The following is a 17,532-nucleotide window of genomic DNA, read 5'->3' as shown; positions in this document are numbered from 1 at the left end:
GATGTGCTCGATAGCTGGTGTGTGGAATGTAAAGCTGTGTCGACATCTGTAGACAGCTATTCAAGGGATTTAAAGTCAGATAACAGTCATGCTGCACTAGTGATCATAAATTGCCCGGTTATCATGGCATTTACACGAAGATGAAAATTCTCCTTGGAGAAAAATGTAAGGCACGTTTGGAAGACCTGTATAGGCTTTGTAGCATATATCGTGATGGGCCTAGTGCCAATAATTTGGGAGAGAAGTGAGCCCAACAGTAGCTACCCTAGAGACAGGGTCGTGGGGAAACAGCTTCAGTCATAGTTCAAGGCTGATGTCCTGCCGACAACTCATCCTGAATCTTCAGTCCCACAAGGTCACCTCAGGAATTTGGATGATTCTGGGGATCTCCTTTTTGTGAAGGAGGTACTATCAAGCAGTCAGGAGGCCAAGAGGTCTGTTTGCTAGAGGCAGCTCAACCAGAAAGTTGCCAGGGCAATAAAGTTGGTGGTTGAGTTGGCTGGTTTGCCCATAGGAGAGTTGTCAGTGTACAAGAATTACAAGACCCCAAATAAGGAGCATGAGTAAATGAATCCCTTAATTAAAATGTTGGTGGTGATATGTAAGAGACCGATGTTAAGAGTTCGAAGAAGTGGATTAGGTTACATAAGGGTACTTCTAAACTTGATTGACTGGTTCATGCCCAGCTGAAGGGTGTTTTCATTGAGTTCCCAATTGCAAAGAAGTTCTTATCCTCATGGAGGGAATTAGATATTGAAAGTTGGGGAACTTGACAAAATGCTAAAGGCAGCAACACAATAGAAAAGCAAAATTTTAATGGGACTGTTGTGCAGTATGTTAAAAAGCCTGGTGGCTGGATAGACTGAAGTAATTTGGGATAATTCAAACCCACTTAGTTGAGAGTTGCAAAATTTTCTGATCTGATATGGGTACAGATATGTTGCTGGCTCAGAGAGTACATGTTGTGCCTGTATTACATCTGGCCTGCCTTGACAAGGCCTTGGACTACTTCCTAAAATGTTGAGTAAGGAGTTTCTTGGGAAAGACCAAGACAGTGGAAGAGGAAAAATAGGGACCACATTTGTGTTGGTGGGGGAGTTAGGCAGCCCTCAGCAACAGAAACAAATCACTTAAAAAGCCAATGGAAGTACAGAACTTCTGTCTTTGCATGTTTCAGAGTAAAATGAGAGTGGTTAACAAGCAAATGGTAAAAGCATATAGCATACTGGAACAAAAAAGGGGGATTGGGTTGTTGGGGACAAATGTGTGAGCGATCACCAAATTAAAATTGGCAGTACACGAAAAAGTTACCTGGGTTGGTTATCCGTATCTGAGGAAGGGAGAGTGTAGTGGCAGAATACTTGTTGGGGAATGAAACAATAAGGTCTCTGTTCAGCAAAACACTGAAATACGTGCTTAAATAGCATTAAAATTAAGGATGTACTTAAGAACTTTGTTAAATAGAGAGTTTTTATTGCAGCTGACAAAAAAAAACAAAACAAAAACAAGACAGAGCCACCACTCTGTGTGCATAGTATGAGGTATCTGTGTGCATAGTATGAGGCCTTCCAAAAGTTAGTTTAGGAAGGGGGTAGTTCAGTGGTGGCTCTGTCTTGTTTTTTTTTTTTTCGTCAGCTGCAATAAAAACTTCAGCTTGTGAAGCCTTCTGTCAGATGCTGCTCTTTCTGTTAAGAGACTTTCTGGTAGGTTTGGGTAAGTTTCAAGACATGATGAAAGTGTGAGAGGAGAGGGTGAGTGAGATATTGTCAGTCAGTCAGTCATTCCCTGATGCAGACTTTCAGGCATGGGTTCTTGTCAAAAGGATGGAAACAGGCCACCAACACAGCTTATGACAACCCGTATACCTTTGGGGAGGAAATACAAGAGAGATTTCTGTGGAAGGAATGGACAAGCTGACAAATTCCGCTCTATTTCTACCAGTGTAAGGGCTTGATCCTAAGCGTTGAAGTCAGTGGGAGCAGGATCAGACCCTAAATCTGGAGTAATTCCACTGACTTGTATAAAGTTGTAAATCAGGGCAGAATTTGGATCTTCTACATTAGACCTTTCAGGCTAGAAGAGGTGGAGCTTCATCTACTGTAAATCATTTGCCTTAATCATAGTTTCAAAGTTTCCCTGCATGTTACACTGAAAGGAATATGTCTGTTAACTGTAAAATATTCAGAGTGTGCAGGAGGTAAGTATTTGACTGTGTCTTTTAATGCTGGCTAGATAAAGAGGCGTGTATATTACATCAGGTTAAACTGATGTGTCTGCTAGCATTCATCTGGGTGTGATTTGAGGCTACATTTCTAAGGGTTTGAACCCTGAGTGAATCCTATAGGGTTTAAGATTTTATTGAATGCAAGAACTAAGTCTCCATCTTCTTCAGAACCAGTTTTGTTATATTTAACAAAGGTTCCTGGAAAAGGCGTAGTTCTAGGATAGGTTTAGGGTCAGAGAGACTGGTAGATTAATTTATTAGATGTGTGTTCAGTTGGACCTTTAAAGCCTGCTGGGCTTGATATACTTTGATCCTAGAAAGGTGTCCATGACAGAACTGGCTAGTACTGACATAAATAAATAATAAATGTGAGTTAGTTCACTCAGAGAATTGTCTCCATCTCAAGTAATGAGCAAAGTACTAGATCTCTTACTCATCTTAGCAATAGCTAGGTAGTATGGAGTAAGGACATTTGTGTGATGTTAACGAAGGCTGACTGGTTTGGGTAAATATGAGCTGACTTGCAACACCAAACGCAAAAGGGGCTATGTTCCACCCGTACATTAAGTAAGAAGAATGGGGATTCTCTAGTCCTCCTGTAGGAGACAAATGGATTATTTGAATTTAGTAGTTCTGCTTCTGATCAGCCTCTGTTCAGTAAAGCACTTAAAAGCATGTGCTTAAGTCCTATTTACATCAGTGGCACTTACTGTAAAGCGCAAACGTACGTGTTTTGCTGAATACGGATGGACTTAATCTCATGCTCAAATAAATGCTTGGCTGAACTAGAGCTATGGAGAGGAATTCTGAATTGCCCCTACCCTTGCAATTTCTAAAGCTGTCTTAATTGAATTATGAAATATGGTTTTTTATCTCACCTATTATGAGACCTGCGTAATGGTGATGGTAACCTAAAGAGAGGAATATATTCAGATAGGCCTGAATCTGAACATGAGATCTCTGCTATTCTGAACTTTGGGTAAGTTCAGATCCAATTCTAAATGTTGTGATGCAGGCCTTACTCTCTAGTGGGTTGACCCAAAACACCCTTGTTGTTTTGAGAAATTTAGATCAGTCTGATCTCTCAAACTCACCAGTAATGTGTTCCATGGAATCTCTAGATATCTCTGCCCTCTAGATATCAAAAGGGAATCACAGGAAGCAAACATCGTCCTGAGGCCTGGATTGGTTATCTATCATGTGATGTGGAAATTGTGGATATGGGTCTGCTTTATTTAAAAAAAATAAGGAAATACTTGTTTGGGTCATGCAAACTCTGTTTTCCATTGCTATATAAATAATAATTTATACCTTAGCTGTATTTATGACAATAGAGAGAAACTGGTAGGTGAAACTGCTAGTTAAATAGCTTGTGGTGTATGTTTGGAAAACCTGCGTAAACTTGTGTTTTTTCTAAGGGTGTTTTGGTCTATTCTGTCCCATTTCAGAACATTTATGTCATTTGAATGTAAGGAACGTGGAAGAAAAGGGTCATATACCTGAAACGCTTCTTTTATAGCTTTCACCTGATGTCCTGAGATGGGATGTACTTATCTGTAAATCCAGCAGGGAAACGTGGCTAAGAATATGTCCATCTGAGAAACAGAAGACATGATTCAGTGAAGCTTGGTACTTCTTCAAGGCGCTGAGCACCCTTAACTCCCTTTTTAATTCAGTGAGATTTGAGAGTGTGTTGGCACCTGATTGGTCCAGAATGGTTAAATTGGTCAGTACCAAAAGAAATGTTTCTTTACCTGTTTTTACAATATTATTTTTCTGGTTGTGTTTCAATTCCAATTGTAGGACATTACAAGCTTGCTTCATACCATCTATGAGGTAGTTGACGCATCAGTAAACCACTCCCCTAGTTCCAGTAAAACTCTGCGAGTGAAGCTTACTGTGGCACCTGATGGAAGTCAGAAGAAAAAGAGTATCTTACTAAACCCTGCTGGTAAGCACGTGCCATATGCCCTGTGAAATATTGCCAAAACGTTTCCCCTCAAAGATTTCAGTTCACATTTCCTAGTAGAAAAACCAGTTATAGAGACACTTGAATCAGAACAACTGATTCTGGGTGTGTTGTAATTTCTAACTGCCCATTGGAGGCCTCAGCTGTGGATGCTCTAACTTAGGAGTCTGTGTTTGAAATTCATTGTTTCATTTGATTATTTCTGATTCACAGTAGTTACAGACTACAAGCTACACGAAGGTTTTGTCTACACTAGAAAGTTGTACCACTTTAACTATATTGGTATAGTTAAAGTGATACAATCCTCATAGTGTGGACACAGTTTTATCGGTATACAAGTGCTTTATACCAATATATCCTTTCCTGTATGGGAAGAGGAATAACTATACCAGTATAAAGCAGCTTTATATCAGGGCTGGTCTACACTACGGGGGAAAATCGATCTTAGATACGCAACTTCAGCTACGTGAATAACGTAGCTGAAGTCGAAGTATCTAAGATCGAATTACTCACTGTCCTCACGGTGCGGGATCGATGTCTGCGGCTCCCCCTGTCGATTCCGCAACTCCGTTCGGGTTGGTGGAGTTACGGAATCGATATAAGCGCGTTCGGGGATCGATATATCGCGTCTAGATGAGACGCGATATATCGATCCCTGAGCAATCGATTGCTACCTGCCGATATGGCGGGTAGTGAAGACATACCCTCAGTATAACTGCATGCATACTATGCTTTGGCTGATATAAATATGTTGGTTTTAAAAAAATCACACCTCAACCAAAATAGTTATACCTGCACAGCTTTCAAGTTTAGTCCAGGCCTTAGGAAGGCAACTGGAGAAAAGAGAGAAATACATCACTGCACCTTTAATGCATGCTATACAATATGTAGATCTGTTTAGCCCTTCCAGTTAATCAATAAATACTTGCTAATGATGCAGTCGTGGCTGATGTAAATTGATCAGTTTAAGTACAAATATTGGACAAATCCTGTCATCAGATGCACAAGGGTGACTCTCTTAGCCCTCTGAGGGCACTGTGGGCAATAGATTCTGCCTATAATGTGTTACTCTAAAGGTACGTCTACACTACCCACCGGATCAGCAGGTAGCAATCTATCTATCGGGGATCGATTTATCGCATGTAGAGTAGACGCGATAAATCGATCCCCAGTCGCTCTCCCGCCGACTGCTGAACTCCAGCAGCGCAAGAGGCGGAAGCAAAATCGACGGGGGAACCGCAGCCGTCGATCCAGCACCACGAGGACGCAAAATAAGTAATTTTAGTTCGATCTAAGATACGTCGACTTCAGCTATGCTATTCTCGTAGCTGAAGTTGTGTGTCTTAGATAGATTTCCCCCCACCCCACATTGTAGGCCAGGCCTAACAGTCTTGCACATTAAAGAATTACCAGGGCTTGTCCACACAAAAGTTGCACTGCTTTAACTATACCAGCATAGTGCAGAGGCAGTTATACCAGGTTAAAAATTCTTCTACCAGTATAGCTTTTCGCATACAGGAAGGGGGAATAAGCTATATCAGTATAGACACCTTTCTAGTAGTATAACTTCTCCATGCTAGGGGCTGTATCAATAAAACCACACTCTTCATCAAAACAGTTGTATCAGTGCAAAAACTTTGGGTACACTAGGCCCCATAGTATTATCTTGATTTGAACTAATAAAGTAAAATTTTCAAAAGCACCTTAACTGATTGAGGAGCCTAAATCCCATTTATTTTCAGTGGGACCGTAGGTACTTCTGAAAATGTTCCCCAAGGAACCTAAGTGATTTGGGCACCCAGCTACCATTGAAAGTGAATAGGACTTAGGCTACTAAGTCATTTTGTCACATTTGAAGATTTTGCCCATAATGAGGTATTATGGATTGGTGCAAACAGCAAGCCAATAATGAATCTCTATGTACTGCTGCACATTTGCCAAACAGAATAATATCAATAATATGAAATAACTTTCCTTTTTGGGGGTGCAGATTTGCAGAGCTCTAGGCACAGAGCTGAGAGCAAAGCCAATGAAGAATTGAGAAGCTCTGAAAAGAAGCAGCGGGCTTCTCTCAGGTAAGTGGAATGAACTCTTCATCCACTCAAAGGAAGGAATTGCTGAGCTGGCAATGGGCCAACCTCAGAAGGCTCAGCTGATGCTATTTTAGTCAGAGGAATCATGGGACTTTTCACCTTGAAACAAACAGCAAATTCCATGGGATTACTACTGAAGTAGGCTTTCCTGTGGCACCCCTAGCTGCTCGTGAGAGTCCATATCCAGGAAAGCCTAGGAAGCTAGCTTTAGTGAAAGATGTTATTTATGTCTCTAGTTTCTAGCCATACAAGCTTTGCTTTACCATCTCCTACCTCTGAGAACCCATTGGAAGGTTTGGGTGAACATTTCACTTAAAAGAGCACCAGTTGAGCATCTCAATGAAAAATGTATTTGCTTGTGTTTGGGCAAAACCATACCTTAACCCCTTCCCCCCCCTCCCCCCCTCCCCCCCCCGTTGCTTGCAGTTTCCACCCCTCTCCTACTATGGTCTGTTTTTCTTTTCCCTCTGTGCTATCCAGCTATTCCACAGAATCCTTGGGCAGGGACCCTGTTCTCTTACACGGCTTCTGTTATCACCATGCAGTTCAGTGGTGCTGTATACAAAATGAGAAAGAACCTTAAATTGAGAAATTAACATTGAATAGTGATTGCTTTGGAGCCTTATCTCCCTTCAGGTTTACTTAGGCCACATTAAGAAACGTGATTCCATTAGACCAAGGAAAGATGGGTGGTGATATTTTAAAACCCCACCACTAATCCTAGGTGCTCTTTTAATGGATCATGGTCACTAGGGTTGTCAGCAGGGATTGATCCCTCGGGTACATTAGCACCCAGGCCCAGATCCTCAAAGATATTTATGTGTGTAACTCCCATTGCTTTCAGTAGGAGATAAGTGCCTAAATACCTTGGGGCTGTGGGCTCAAAAGCTCGCGCCCCTACTACTTTAGTTAACGGAGTATTTTAGCTGCAGCTAAGTAGCAGGCTCTTACGCACTATGTGGGCCAGCCACTGGACCAACACATTCATTTCTATTTCTATAAATATAAAAGTGCCTTTTCCGGGCACTGGCCTCATAAGCAGAGTCTGAAAACACAGCCTGGTTTCAAAGAACAACAAGAAAACCGAACCACTATAACAGCAAAAGATCAGCCAGCTGTCTGAGGTGAGGAAAAACTCCCACTTTCTCCAACCATGATCCCATGCGCTTAACCAGCATATCACATGCTCAGGTGTTTGAGCACTGAGGATGGCTGACCTGATTAGTTCACACAGAGGTACTGAAGAGAAATACAGTTTTTCCTTCCCTTTCCAGTCGGCCCAGAAGGACCCATGCCTCCCTTCAGCTTCTTCTGCTGAGTGGGCTTGGGTCTTAGTTTAATTTCCTCCTCTCAACTCCATTCCCTGTAAGCACGAGAAGATGGCTTCCCCCCAGTGGGCAGACAGCTTCCAACCTATCTCTACTCTGCTTCCAGTCCTACCTCTTTGTTAACAAACACTACCAGTTCTAGTCCTTGCTAATACCTTGTTCCATATCCTGGCCTGAGCTCCAAACCTGGCTGCCCCTCTTCTGCTACCCTCCAGTCTAAGAAAAGCAGATGGGAACTGGCAGTAAAGAAGGGGAAAGCCTCCCAGCAAAAGGAAGGGAGGGGAGGGGTTCTTAGCAGAGGAGCAGGCAGAGTTATTCCCTCTAAAAGACTCCCAACCCATCTTGCCTCCCAGCAGCCAGAAATAATTCCTCCTCCTTGCCACACAGTCCCCTTGTGAAACCCTAGCCCCTTAGGAAATTAGCCAGTCACTGATTAATGTTCACCTACAGATTAGCAAGATTCCCAAGAGTTGATGCTTTCATTGTAAATCTTCAAGGAAAATTAGCGCAGGGGCATTTGTTTTTTGTTTTTAAGTCTCAAGATGCTCTTCACCACTTGAAAAAAAAAAATCTGTCCTTTTTTTTGTGGATTCCTGCCTGTGTGACTCAGGGTGCATCCATTTCCAATGAAGAACAGACACAGTAGTTGCTTTTATGCACACCTGCAGGTACGGTTGCAGCCTTCTGGAGATAAGATAAAAAAACCTATTTGAAGTCTCTCCCTGAAGGAATGCACAATATTAGTTTGGATGCCAATCTAGAATAGGCCTTGTTCCTCTGAAAATGTCTAGTCATGTCATTGGCAAGGTTAGCAAAGAGAAGCATGTATTTGCCCCATTTCACATCTTCCACCTGCCTTATAGACAAATGCTGCACTGAACATCAGAATAAGTGATAGTCAGTTGAGACAGATCTGTCAAGGGCAGATTTCAAAGCATATCTTACTTATTTTATTTATACAGTGAACAAAAATCCTCCCCTTGCAATTCAGTGTAGAAGTGTTATTTCCGTTGTTCAAATGGCTAATTAAACAAAAAACTTATAATCCTGTAATTTTCATATCTCCTAATATAGATCCACTGCTTTGGACAAATCCTCTCTATGGTCACATGTTTGGGTTAGTATGAAGTTGTCTTAACATTCAAGCTAGGGCGAAAGGGAACTTTAGTTGGGGCTGACATGCCATCGACACAATATTAGTGATTGTTTCTTTGGCTGCAATGCAAAAAATAAGTTCCAGTTCTGTGCGTCCTTGACTTCAGGAGTATTTTTCTCAGGGGGATGTACTTCCTGCAACAAATATGCCAGCAGGGGGAGTGTTGAAGTTCCTTGGGGGGTGCAGGGTGGGGGCAAAAATCAACTGGGCCTCCCTTCTCTGGATTCGACAGAAGTACTCAGAAATACTCCAGAGCAGTGGATCCAGATTCAGAGATGAAAATTACAGGCAAGAAAACAAATTCTGCCTTTTTACTTGTGACTCCATACAGTTTGTTTTTAGCACAAAAGCTCTCTCTGGGCACTTGGTTGATTACTTGAGCAGGCAGTTCAGGGTGGAATTTCCCCACCCCCCTTGAAAATACAAGTCCATATTATTTGTAGTAGTTTGAATGTATTTGCATGAAGAGACATCTTAGCTGACTTAAGATGTAGAGCCCATAACCTGTTCAAAAGCTGTTTCTTCATCTGAATTGAACAAGGTGCTGTTTCTGAATAGGACAGGGCTGTATTCTGAATGTCAACTAATCCCATTTGAAACCAACAGTCAGACTTGAACCAAATGTGTTTTCTATGGGGAAGATTCTCTGCTCTGCTCCCTTTTTATCCCTCTGCCACAGGATGCAGATGGTCCCTTGGGTACCATTGCCAGCAGGCTCATGTTAGAGCCTTCCTAGGCAATTCTAACCAGTGACCAGGGCTAAGCAGAGCATCAGGCAGCCAACACTGAATTCCTGAGAATCCCCTTTCTTCCTGACACCCTGCCAAATGCGGACACAGCAAAAAATCTGGTCTTTGTGTCTGTTACAGGAATAAGCCCAAGTTTCTGTGCACGTTGGTCAAATGGCTAAGCATGTGAAAGTCTTCCTCATGCTCAGCAGTGGCAAGGGGATTGCCTTTAGAGTTGCAATGAAATCGTGTGAGAGGCATATATTTTCATGATTTCACTCTCCTGGGAATTACAGGCAAGAGTCTGTTAATATTCAAGATGGAACTGATAGGGATGTCCCTGCCTGTAAGGTGGGAAAAGTATTCTGGGGGTGGGATTTCATATGTTGGAAGCTATGGGCTAGAGCTTCTACCTGTAGTGCTAATGCACGTATTCAGATCAGGTATCCAGATTTATGATTGGTTTACCCAGCATCTCTTGCATAATAATAATAGCACTGACAGTGAGAACACCATTAGCAGGCAACTTCATGGTTTGGCTGTGTTAATGCCACCCCATTTCTGTTGCTGTTTCTACTTGCTTTTGGGCAACAGGGAAAATACTTATATAAAACAAGGCTTTGAAATATCTTTCCTCTCCCCCACAGATACACAGTCTCCATTGGTACATATTGGCTTTTTCTCCTCCTCTTCACCCAGACCTGTTTAAGCAATTTAGCCCTGGCTTGTTTAAATGTCATGTTCTCTCAGACCGCAGCTTTCAGGAAATGTCCTTTGCAGTTTCCTGACCTACACATTCCCTGTTCTGTTATATAATGGCAGGACTCCTCATCATAGTGATGCTTCAGAGTTTCAGAAAAGGGTTTCATATACTGTTCAAAGACATCAGCAAATGTCTCTTTCTCAGACACACACATTCTTACATCCTGCAGAAGATTAGAATCAAGTGTTTGATGCCTGCATGCTTCCATGTATGTGCAAAGGAGCAGGAAGGGGATGGATGCCAGAAACCCTAGTGGTCAGAAATACTGAAAGTTCTCTTTGGCGGTGGGGCACATCTCTCATCAAGGTGTAATTGCTTCACTGTATATATTTGCATTGTTGAATGTCATCTTACATGTAAGAAAGCTGTTAGAATTCAGGGCTGTGATGGTACTAGCATAATTTTTCTCCATTGTCTCAGTGAGGGATGGAATTCATTACAGTACCAAAAAACTGGTTCGTCGGTAGTTCCATTTTGGACAGTTTTATACAATGATGCTGAATTGTGCTGGACCAGAAGCAGTTATTCCTATGCTGTATGAACCATACAGTTTCTTCAGTGCATGCATGCAACTTCCATTGATCTCCACAAGCTGTGGCAGATCAGCAGCAATATATGGCACTCTGACGAAGTGGGTATTCACCCACGAAAGCTCATGCTCCAAAACCTCTGTTAGTCTATAAGGTGCCACAGGATTCTTTGCTGCTTTTACAATCCAGACTAACACGGCTACCCCTCTGATATATGGCACTCGTATGCCAAATCGTAGCTGCTGAAGCTCTTTGATTTGTGTTCCTACAAGTTAAACTGCCATAACTGTAGAATTCCACAAAGATCCAGATGAGGTTTGTATGGTGTATGGGCTGATTAGTTATCAAAAGCAGAAAAAGCCTGGTAGTTTCCTGTTCCAGTTCTTTCTGACACGCTACTGCAGTGGCTTCTGTCACTTCCAGGGTGTAAAGGTGACTTCAGCACCATATTCCAAACCTTTAAAGTTTCATGGCTTTCCAAGCAGGCAGTGTTACATGCAAGAATATTTGCATATATTAAAGCAATGTAAACTTAATCCTCCAAATGAATCTGACATCCTGTGATAGATTGGGGATTTTTATCAAGGCGGCTCTCTAGGCTATCCCTACTGAGACACCAAACTTACACCGGGCACAATCCTGCAGACTGCAAGGTGCTGAGAGATAAAGCTTAAATGCTGTGCTGAACTGGGGCCTGAGCACTCAACACCGTGCAGGAGTGAGCCCTTATTTTGAAACCAGCCTGAAATTCTGGCCTCCCACTGATATAAGTAGGGTTTCACGGAGGTGTAAAGGAAAGCAAACTCCCTCCCACGGTCTCAGAGATGGAAGTGCTGCCCTGAATGATAATCCGTGATTTAATCAAAAAAGTGTTTTCCTCATCCCATTTGTTGCAATAGAGAAATTGTTCACATCTGGACGTGGTGAATTAAACTGTTCAGCATTGTTGGCTACAGTATTGTAAACCTCTGCTTGATTTTTTTTCCCCCCTCATAAACAAATGGTATTTCAGATATTCATTCTCAGGAAATAGTTCTGCTATAAATAAAGTTGCAAAGCTGAGCAGGAAAAGGAGTCAGGATTATGAAGCCAGAGGTTGATCTGACTTTATTAAACGTATTTTGGCAAAAAGCAATGCATTATCTCAGATATTTTCCACTGACACCTTCTCCCCCAGTTTCTCTTTAGTAAATACACCTGCCTACTTCCCTGAAGCAGAACCACATGAACATTTAGACCATTTATCTAACACCAGACTCATTCCAATGCCTCCCTGCGGAGCTGGGAGCAGCCATGTCAAACAGCAGACTTTCCTTTTGAATGATTTGGCCCAACTACAGACTCTACGCAGTACGTAATAAACCCTTATGGTGTTTTTATCTGCTTTTGTGTGAAGCAGATTTGAAAGTATCCCTTTTTTTGCAACATCATGGAATCAATGTATAGGAGGGAAAGGAGAGTTGATGCAGGGCTATACATTTAGCCCATTGGAAATCCAGAAGGTCAGACATTCGTAGTGTATTTTTGCAAGTTACTCCTATCATTTGAAAGTGTCCAAGAACTTTTGGATACAAGGTGGCAGTAACAATTTGAAGAAGTTTTGCTGAATTTTCATTTTGCTTCCTGCCCACAGGTATCACCCCAGTGACAACGCTCCTGAGCAAAGCGGGTGCTATCGCCATTGCGTGGATGAGAACATTGAAAGGAGAAACCACTATTTAGATCTTGCAGGAATAGAAAACTATACATCGAAATTTGGGCCAGGTAGTATACAAATTGATTCTTCAGACTTTTGTCCCAGTTCTGTCTTCAGCTACACGGGCTAAATTGGGCCCACTGAATTTAGAAATGAGCATGTTGTATGATTGATCCATAGCTATTTACTGAAGATGGGCTTGGTGAGCAGTGTTCGAATCCAGTTTATTAGGACCAAGGCAAAATCAGGGCTAGGCTTCGATAATGCAGGCCACATCTGAACTGGAACCAGAAAATAGTTGCTTTCAGATTTTGGCATCCAGTCCAGAACCAACCCCCCCCCACCCCAGATTCAAAGGGGTTTGGACTACAGTTTTGCCCTGCCTCTGTATTTTACTGTATCAGATGACATAATTTTGACACAATCTAGACTGATGTCCAAGAAGGAGAGTTTGTCAAAATAAAGTAAGTGTCAGGGCTGGGGCATGGGTAGCATGTCCTAAGGGATGGCACTGGGTGCAAGCCAAGAGTCCAGGGTCAAGGAGCCAATTACCAAGAGTCAGGCCAAGTTGGAACACTAGGAGATCAGAATCAAGAGACAAATAGAGGACAGGGATCAAGAGTCAGTTATCAAGAATCTAGGGAGGCCACTTGTCCAGTTTTGAACTGAATGGTCTTCTTTTGGGGTGTCCCCTGTCTAGTTTTGTCCAGTATTGGTCAGGGGATGCCATTTTTAAGAGCATGCCACTCTCCCCCCTACAATGTGATCTTGAACACATCACGCATGTGAGGTCACGCCAGCGGCGGCAGAGTGGCATGCACTTAGAGATGAAGCTCCCCCCCCCCCATGTGGCATGACCTCACATGCAAGGTCTCCTGGCAGAGGTGGGGTCACACAAGCGGAGGCAGGCCCATGCCATTCCCAGAAGTACTGGAATGTTTGGAATTCTGGGAACATGTGAGTGACCACCCTACATGAGTCAGGACACAAGGAGGTCAGGATTAGAAGGCCAGAACAGGTAAACACTGGAGCAGCAGTCCATGGCAGCGGGAAGCCCAGTTGTACAGCCATCTTCCTGTTCTCTCCTCTGGGCTTCAGCCCTTATTTAAGCCAATCAGGAACCATGGCAGTCACCCAATCAGCATAGAGATGAGGCTTGTGCCTTAGTTCAGGTTCCTAGATCCGTGGTCCCAGCTGCTGTCTGTGAGATTGCCAGGTAGAGGATTCATTGAATAGTATTTAATAATACTGTGACAGGATCCTCTGGCTCCTGCCTCCGCTTCAGTTCACAAACTGCTTAGAGACCCTTGTGCTGGTCAGACATCTTCTGTAGTTTATTTACACCACCTTCAGACTATATACAGCTCTGCTCCAAGTGTCCTAGGGAGTCCCCAGCTCCTGTAACAAGCAGCAAAGGGTAATCTCTCTCCTCCCCCTGTTGCCCGCTTTTTCCCCTTCTACTTCATTCCTGTGCCTATTTGTAGCCTCTACCTAATGGGTTAATTGGCCTGCCAGTTCTGCTCCCCCCCCACAAATTAGGCACAGCTCTGTTTAACCAGCTCCATTCTGCGTTGTTTGATTGGAGCTGCCATGACCAGAGTGCTGGCTCAACCGTTCTTGCCTACCACTCTGTCACAAGGACTTTTAAAACTTTTTCTAAACAGCTACGGGTATAATTACGTTCACTTCCTGAGGAAAATTCCACTCTGCCGATAAACTTAACCCTGCCAAGTGCATGCTGCTAATTAAAATTTGAAATATTAGATAACTAACTGTGTTTGTTCTTTTCTAGGATCTCCTCCAGCAGCTCAGAAATATGACCCACCAAATAGAGTGGTGAATCAGACTAGATCCCGCTCTCATGAACCTGAAATCTTCCATGCCCACCACAGGAAATCTCAGGTGGTGGACCCCAGCCACATCAATTTGGCTGATGCCTCATACGCCAAGATTGCAGAAATACAACAAAGGCTGCGCAATCAGGACTCAAACAAGCACTTTGTTAGGTCTCCCAAGGTCCAGAGCAAAAATGTAGCCTCTGTTCACCCTGGAAGGGCAGTAAGGAATAAACCTCTTCAAGGTGCATCAATGCCAATGGCTTCCCCAACTGCACGGGTGGGCCAGAATCTTCCTTACCTCCCCATGCAGTCCCAGCAGGCTCACAAGAAACATAAGCAGAGGGCAAAGGAGAATCATCAAATGTGCAAAACCTTCCATTCTCCGGGGACAGTTGTGGAAAAAGAGCAGGTAAGAGACCTGCCCACAGTCATTTTATATGAAGGCCAAGTTGGACAAATGATCCAGAGACATGAACACCATCACCACCATGAGCATCACCACCACTATCATCACTTCTACCAGACATAAAACCGATCCCACCAACATCATCCAAGAATCCCCCCGTATGAAGGAAACGCCTTCCTGTGACTTCAGACTAAGGCATTATTATGATTAATAGTATTGTTACTCCATTAATATTCAGCTAGCGTATATTTTAAAAATTATATGAAACCATTAAAACTTACACTATTTATATGTCGTGAAGTTGCATAGCTTACTTAACAACTTGTTGATATTGGTTTTTAAGTGGCTAGTAAAACAACAAACAGCCATAGCTTTCAGAGCTGTGATTTAATGCAGGTCATCAACGCACTTCCTTTACAAGTACTTCCTTCATTGTATTAGAAAAAGATACTTCAAACAACACTGCAGACATATAGCTTACCAGTCTGCCGTATGTCGGCTTATTGCACACAAGCCTTTTATCAGGGGAGCAATGTTCAAAGGTTTGGACTCCAGAAATACTCAGAATAACAGAAAATACAAACAGCTGCTACCTCTAGTATTATTCAAATTTTATTTTCTTTTTACTGATTGTAATGTGCTACAAGGGGATTTTAATATACTGCATTCTTGTAGCCTGTTTGTGTTGTACTTTCACTATCTTAATAATTACAAGGAAATATTAGCTATATTTGTCAACAGAGCTACATTTTACAACTGATACTTTCTTTTTGCCTTCAAGGTTCTTTACTGACTCAAGTCCAGTCTGTTAGATATTGAGTAGTATTTAAATATACATCCTTTTTTCTTTTTTTTACTCTCCATTCTGCATTGGGAAACCATCTGAGAGGAAAGAAAAGAGGTGGCTATGAACCCTCACTAAACCTTAATGCTTGGGCCATAACTAGCATTCGTTGTTTTGTTTTGTTTTTAATCCACAATTCTTTGTTTTGAGAAAGAATTGGAGGAAAATATACTTCTCACTTTAAATGTTGGCAAATATATATACATAAAATATAAATAGATAAATATATATATATATATACACACACACACACACTCTCTCTCTCAGGTACATTTTCTTATGTTTTAGAAATCTGTGGTTTGAATATTAACATTATTTTTTTCTTACAACAGTGACTTTTTAGGTATGGTATAAAACACATACCCCATGGCATTTTCTTGGGTGCCTGCGATTTGTGTTTCCCCAGCACCTACAGCTTTGCTCTGCTCCTTTTTTTAAAGACAATTCAACATGTAAAGAACGCTGCTCACAGTCATTCTGGCCTTACCACTCTTTTCATATCAAAGGGCTTCCATTCCACAAAGTAAAATGAGGCAAGACCTATGAGACCATTATAGGCTGCTGAGAAATTTAAAGGTCAAATGCAAATGGGAAAAAGTGTGACAAAAAAAGTCAGTAAATCTGAGTTTTGCTTTCTGTGAGGCTCAGATTTGTAGTACATTTGTATAGTGCAGGCAAAATTGACTAAATAGCCACTGCTCTATTGCTTTTGGAACTAAAAAGTAGAGTTCTGATCACATAGAAATGTAACTGTTCTATCAAACGTATTTGCTTTTGATTTTAGTTTCTTTTAATTATTTGTGTGTTTTGTCTACAATGTATAGTGTGATATGTTACTATCCCACATTTCTAAGGGCCCTTTATGAATAGGGCACGTTTTGTTGCAACTGCAGTCTGGATCAGTTCAAGATGGGAGATTTCCCTGCTGCTGAGCATTAAAACTGTTAGAAGGATACTGTCCTAGGGAAGGACACAGAGACATCGACATTAAAAGAAAACAATGTGGAAAGCCTTGCCTTCTTGTGGAATTGGAGAGGAATCACTGCTTGTGGGTAATTAGTTCCATCTCATGGCTCCCAAAATCAGCAGTTGTTTAGAATTATTGTCCCTTTGAAAAATCTGGTTTATTTTAATTTCTTTTTTAGACGTCGACATTGTGTTCTGTTAAAGCTAGCAAAATGTTTTAAAGTGTGTTTGATCTGTGTGACAACTGTTCTGTTTATTTTAAAATTCCTAAGTCAAAAAATATTTATATGCAGAATTTTCTGTACTGAAAATATGAAACGGCCACAAATTTGGTTAGTTACCACTGAGTTGTTCTAGTCTAAGCCTATTTTGCTGCTTGTGTATCATTCTTTTTCAATGTATATATAATTATGGACTGCAAAAAAAAAAGGCATTTACATGTCTAGTAGAAGGAATAAGCTTATTTATATTATAGTGTTAACGAAGTCTGATGTATTCAAGTGACTTATGTTATATCGCATGCAAACACACAAGTGTACATTCCATCTGAAAAGGGATGCCATGTTATCTGTTCCTGAGATGTAAGTGATGCTGTTCTCTTTTCAGCAGAGTATTTGCCAGCATTCTGCAATGTTAACAAAGGAAATGGTTGATCTTTTTAAAAATACACAGATCGTTGCTGGCCAAAATATTTGAAATCTAGAATATATTTAGTATGTTTCATCTGGGGGCGGGGGGCAGGGGCTTGGGAGAGGGAGGAATGTAGAATGGGCAAGAATTGCTCTAAAACCCAAAGATATTCTGCCAGAAAAGATAACAGCAGTAGTAACAAACTCCCGTCTAATCTAAACATATCCAAAGTTAATACCAATGAAAGTAGACTCTTAAAACAGCGAATCACAATTGACCGTGAGCCACAACTTTGAACTTGATTTATTTGTTGATATCCAAAAGACAAATTCTACCTTGCTTATATTCTGTGAAGTACAAA

General features: G+C 41.7%; 1 protein-coding gene across 2 annotated transcripts in view; it reads left to right on the top strand.

Moving 5' to 3' along the window:
• The window catches only part of NKD1 (NKD inhibitor of WNT signaling pathway 1), a 150,833-nt gene extending 133,847 nt beyond the window's left edge, over positions 1–16,986 (top strand). For both annotated transcript variants that reach the window (XM_030582089.1, XM_030582087.1), the window contains 4 exons: positions 4,028–4,175; positions 6,184–6,268; positions 12,425–12,555; positions 14,280–16,986. In XM_030582089.1, the coding sequence (XP_030437949.1) occupies positions 4,028–4,175; positions 6,184–6,268; positions 12,425–12,555; positions 14,280–14,854 (939 nt within the window). In that variant the 3' untranslated portion in view covers positions 14,855–16,986. The remainder of the gene's footprint in view (positions 1–4,027; positions 4,176–6,183; positions 6,269–12,424; positions 12,556–14,279) is intronic.
• Positions 16,987–17,532: the final 546 nt, after the last annotated feature.

This window comes from Gopherus evgoodei, chromosome 12 (genome assembly GCF_007399415.2).
Source record: "Gopherus evgoodei ecotype Sinaloan lineage chromosome 12, rGopEvg1_v1.p, whole genome shotgun sequence".
Lineage (NCBI taxonomy): Eukaryota > Metazoa > Chordata > Testudines > Testudinidae > Gopherus > Gopherus evgoodei.
The sequence above is the reverse complement of the archived record's forward strand: the minus strand, read 5'-3'. Positions and strand labels throughout refer to the sequence as shown.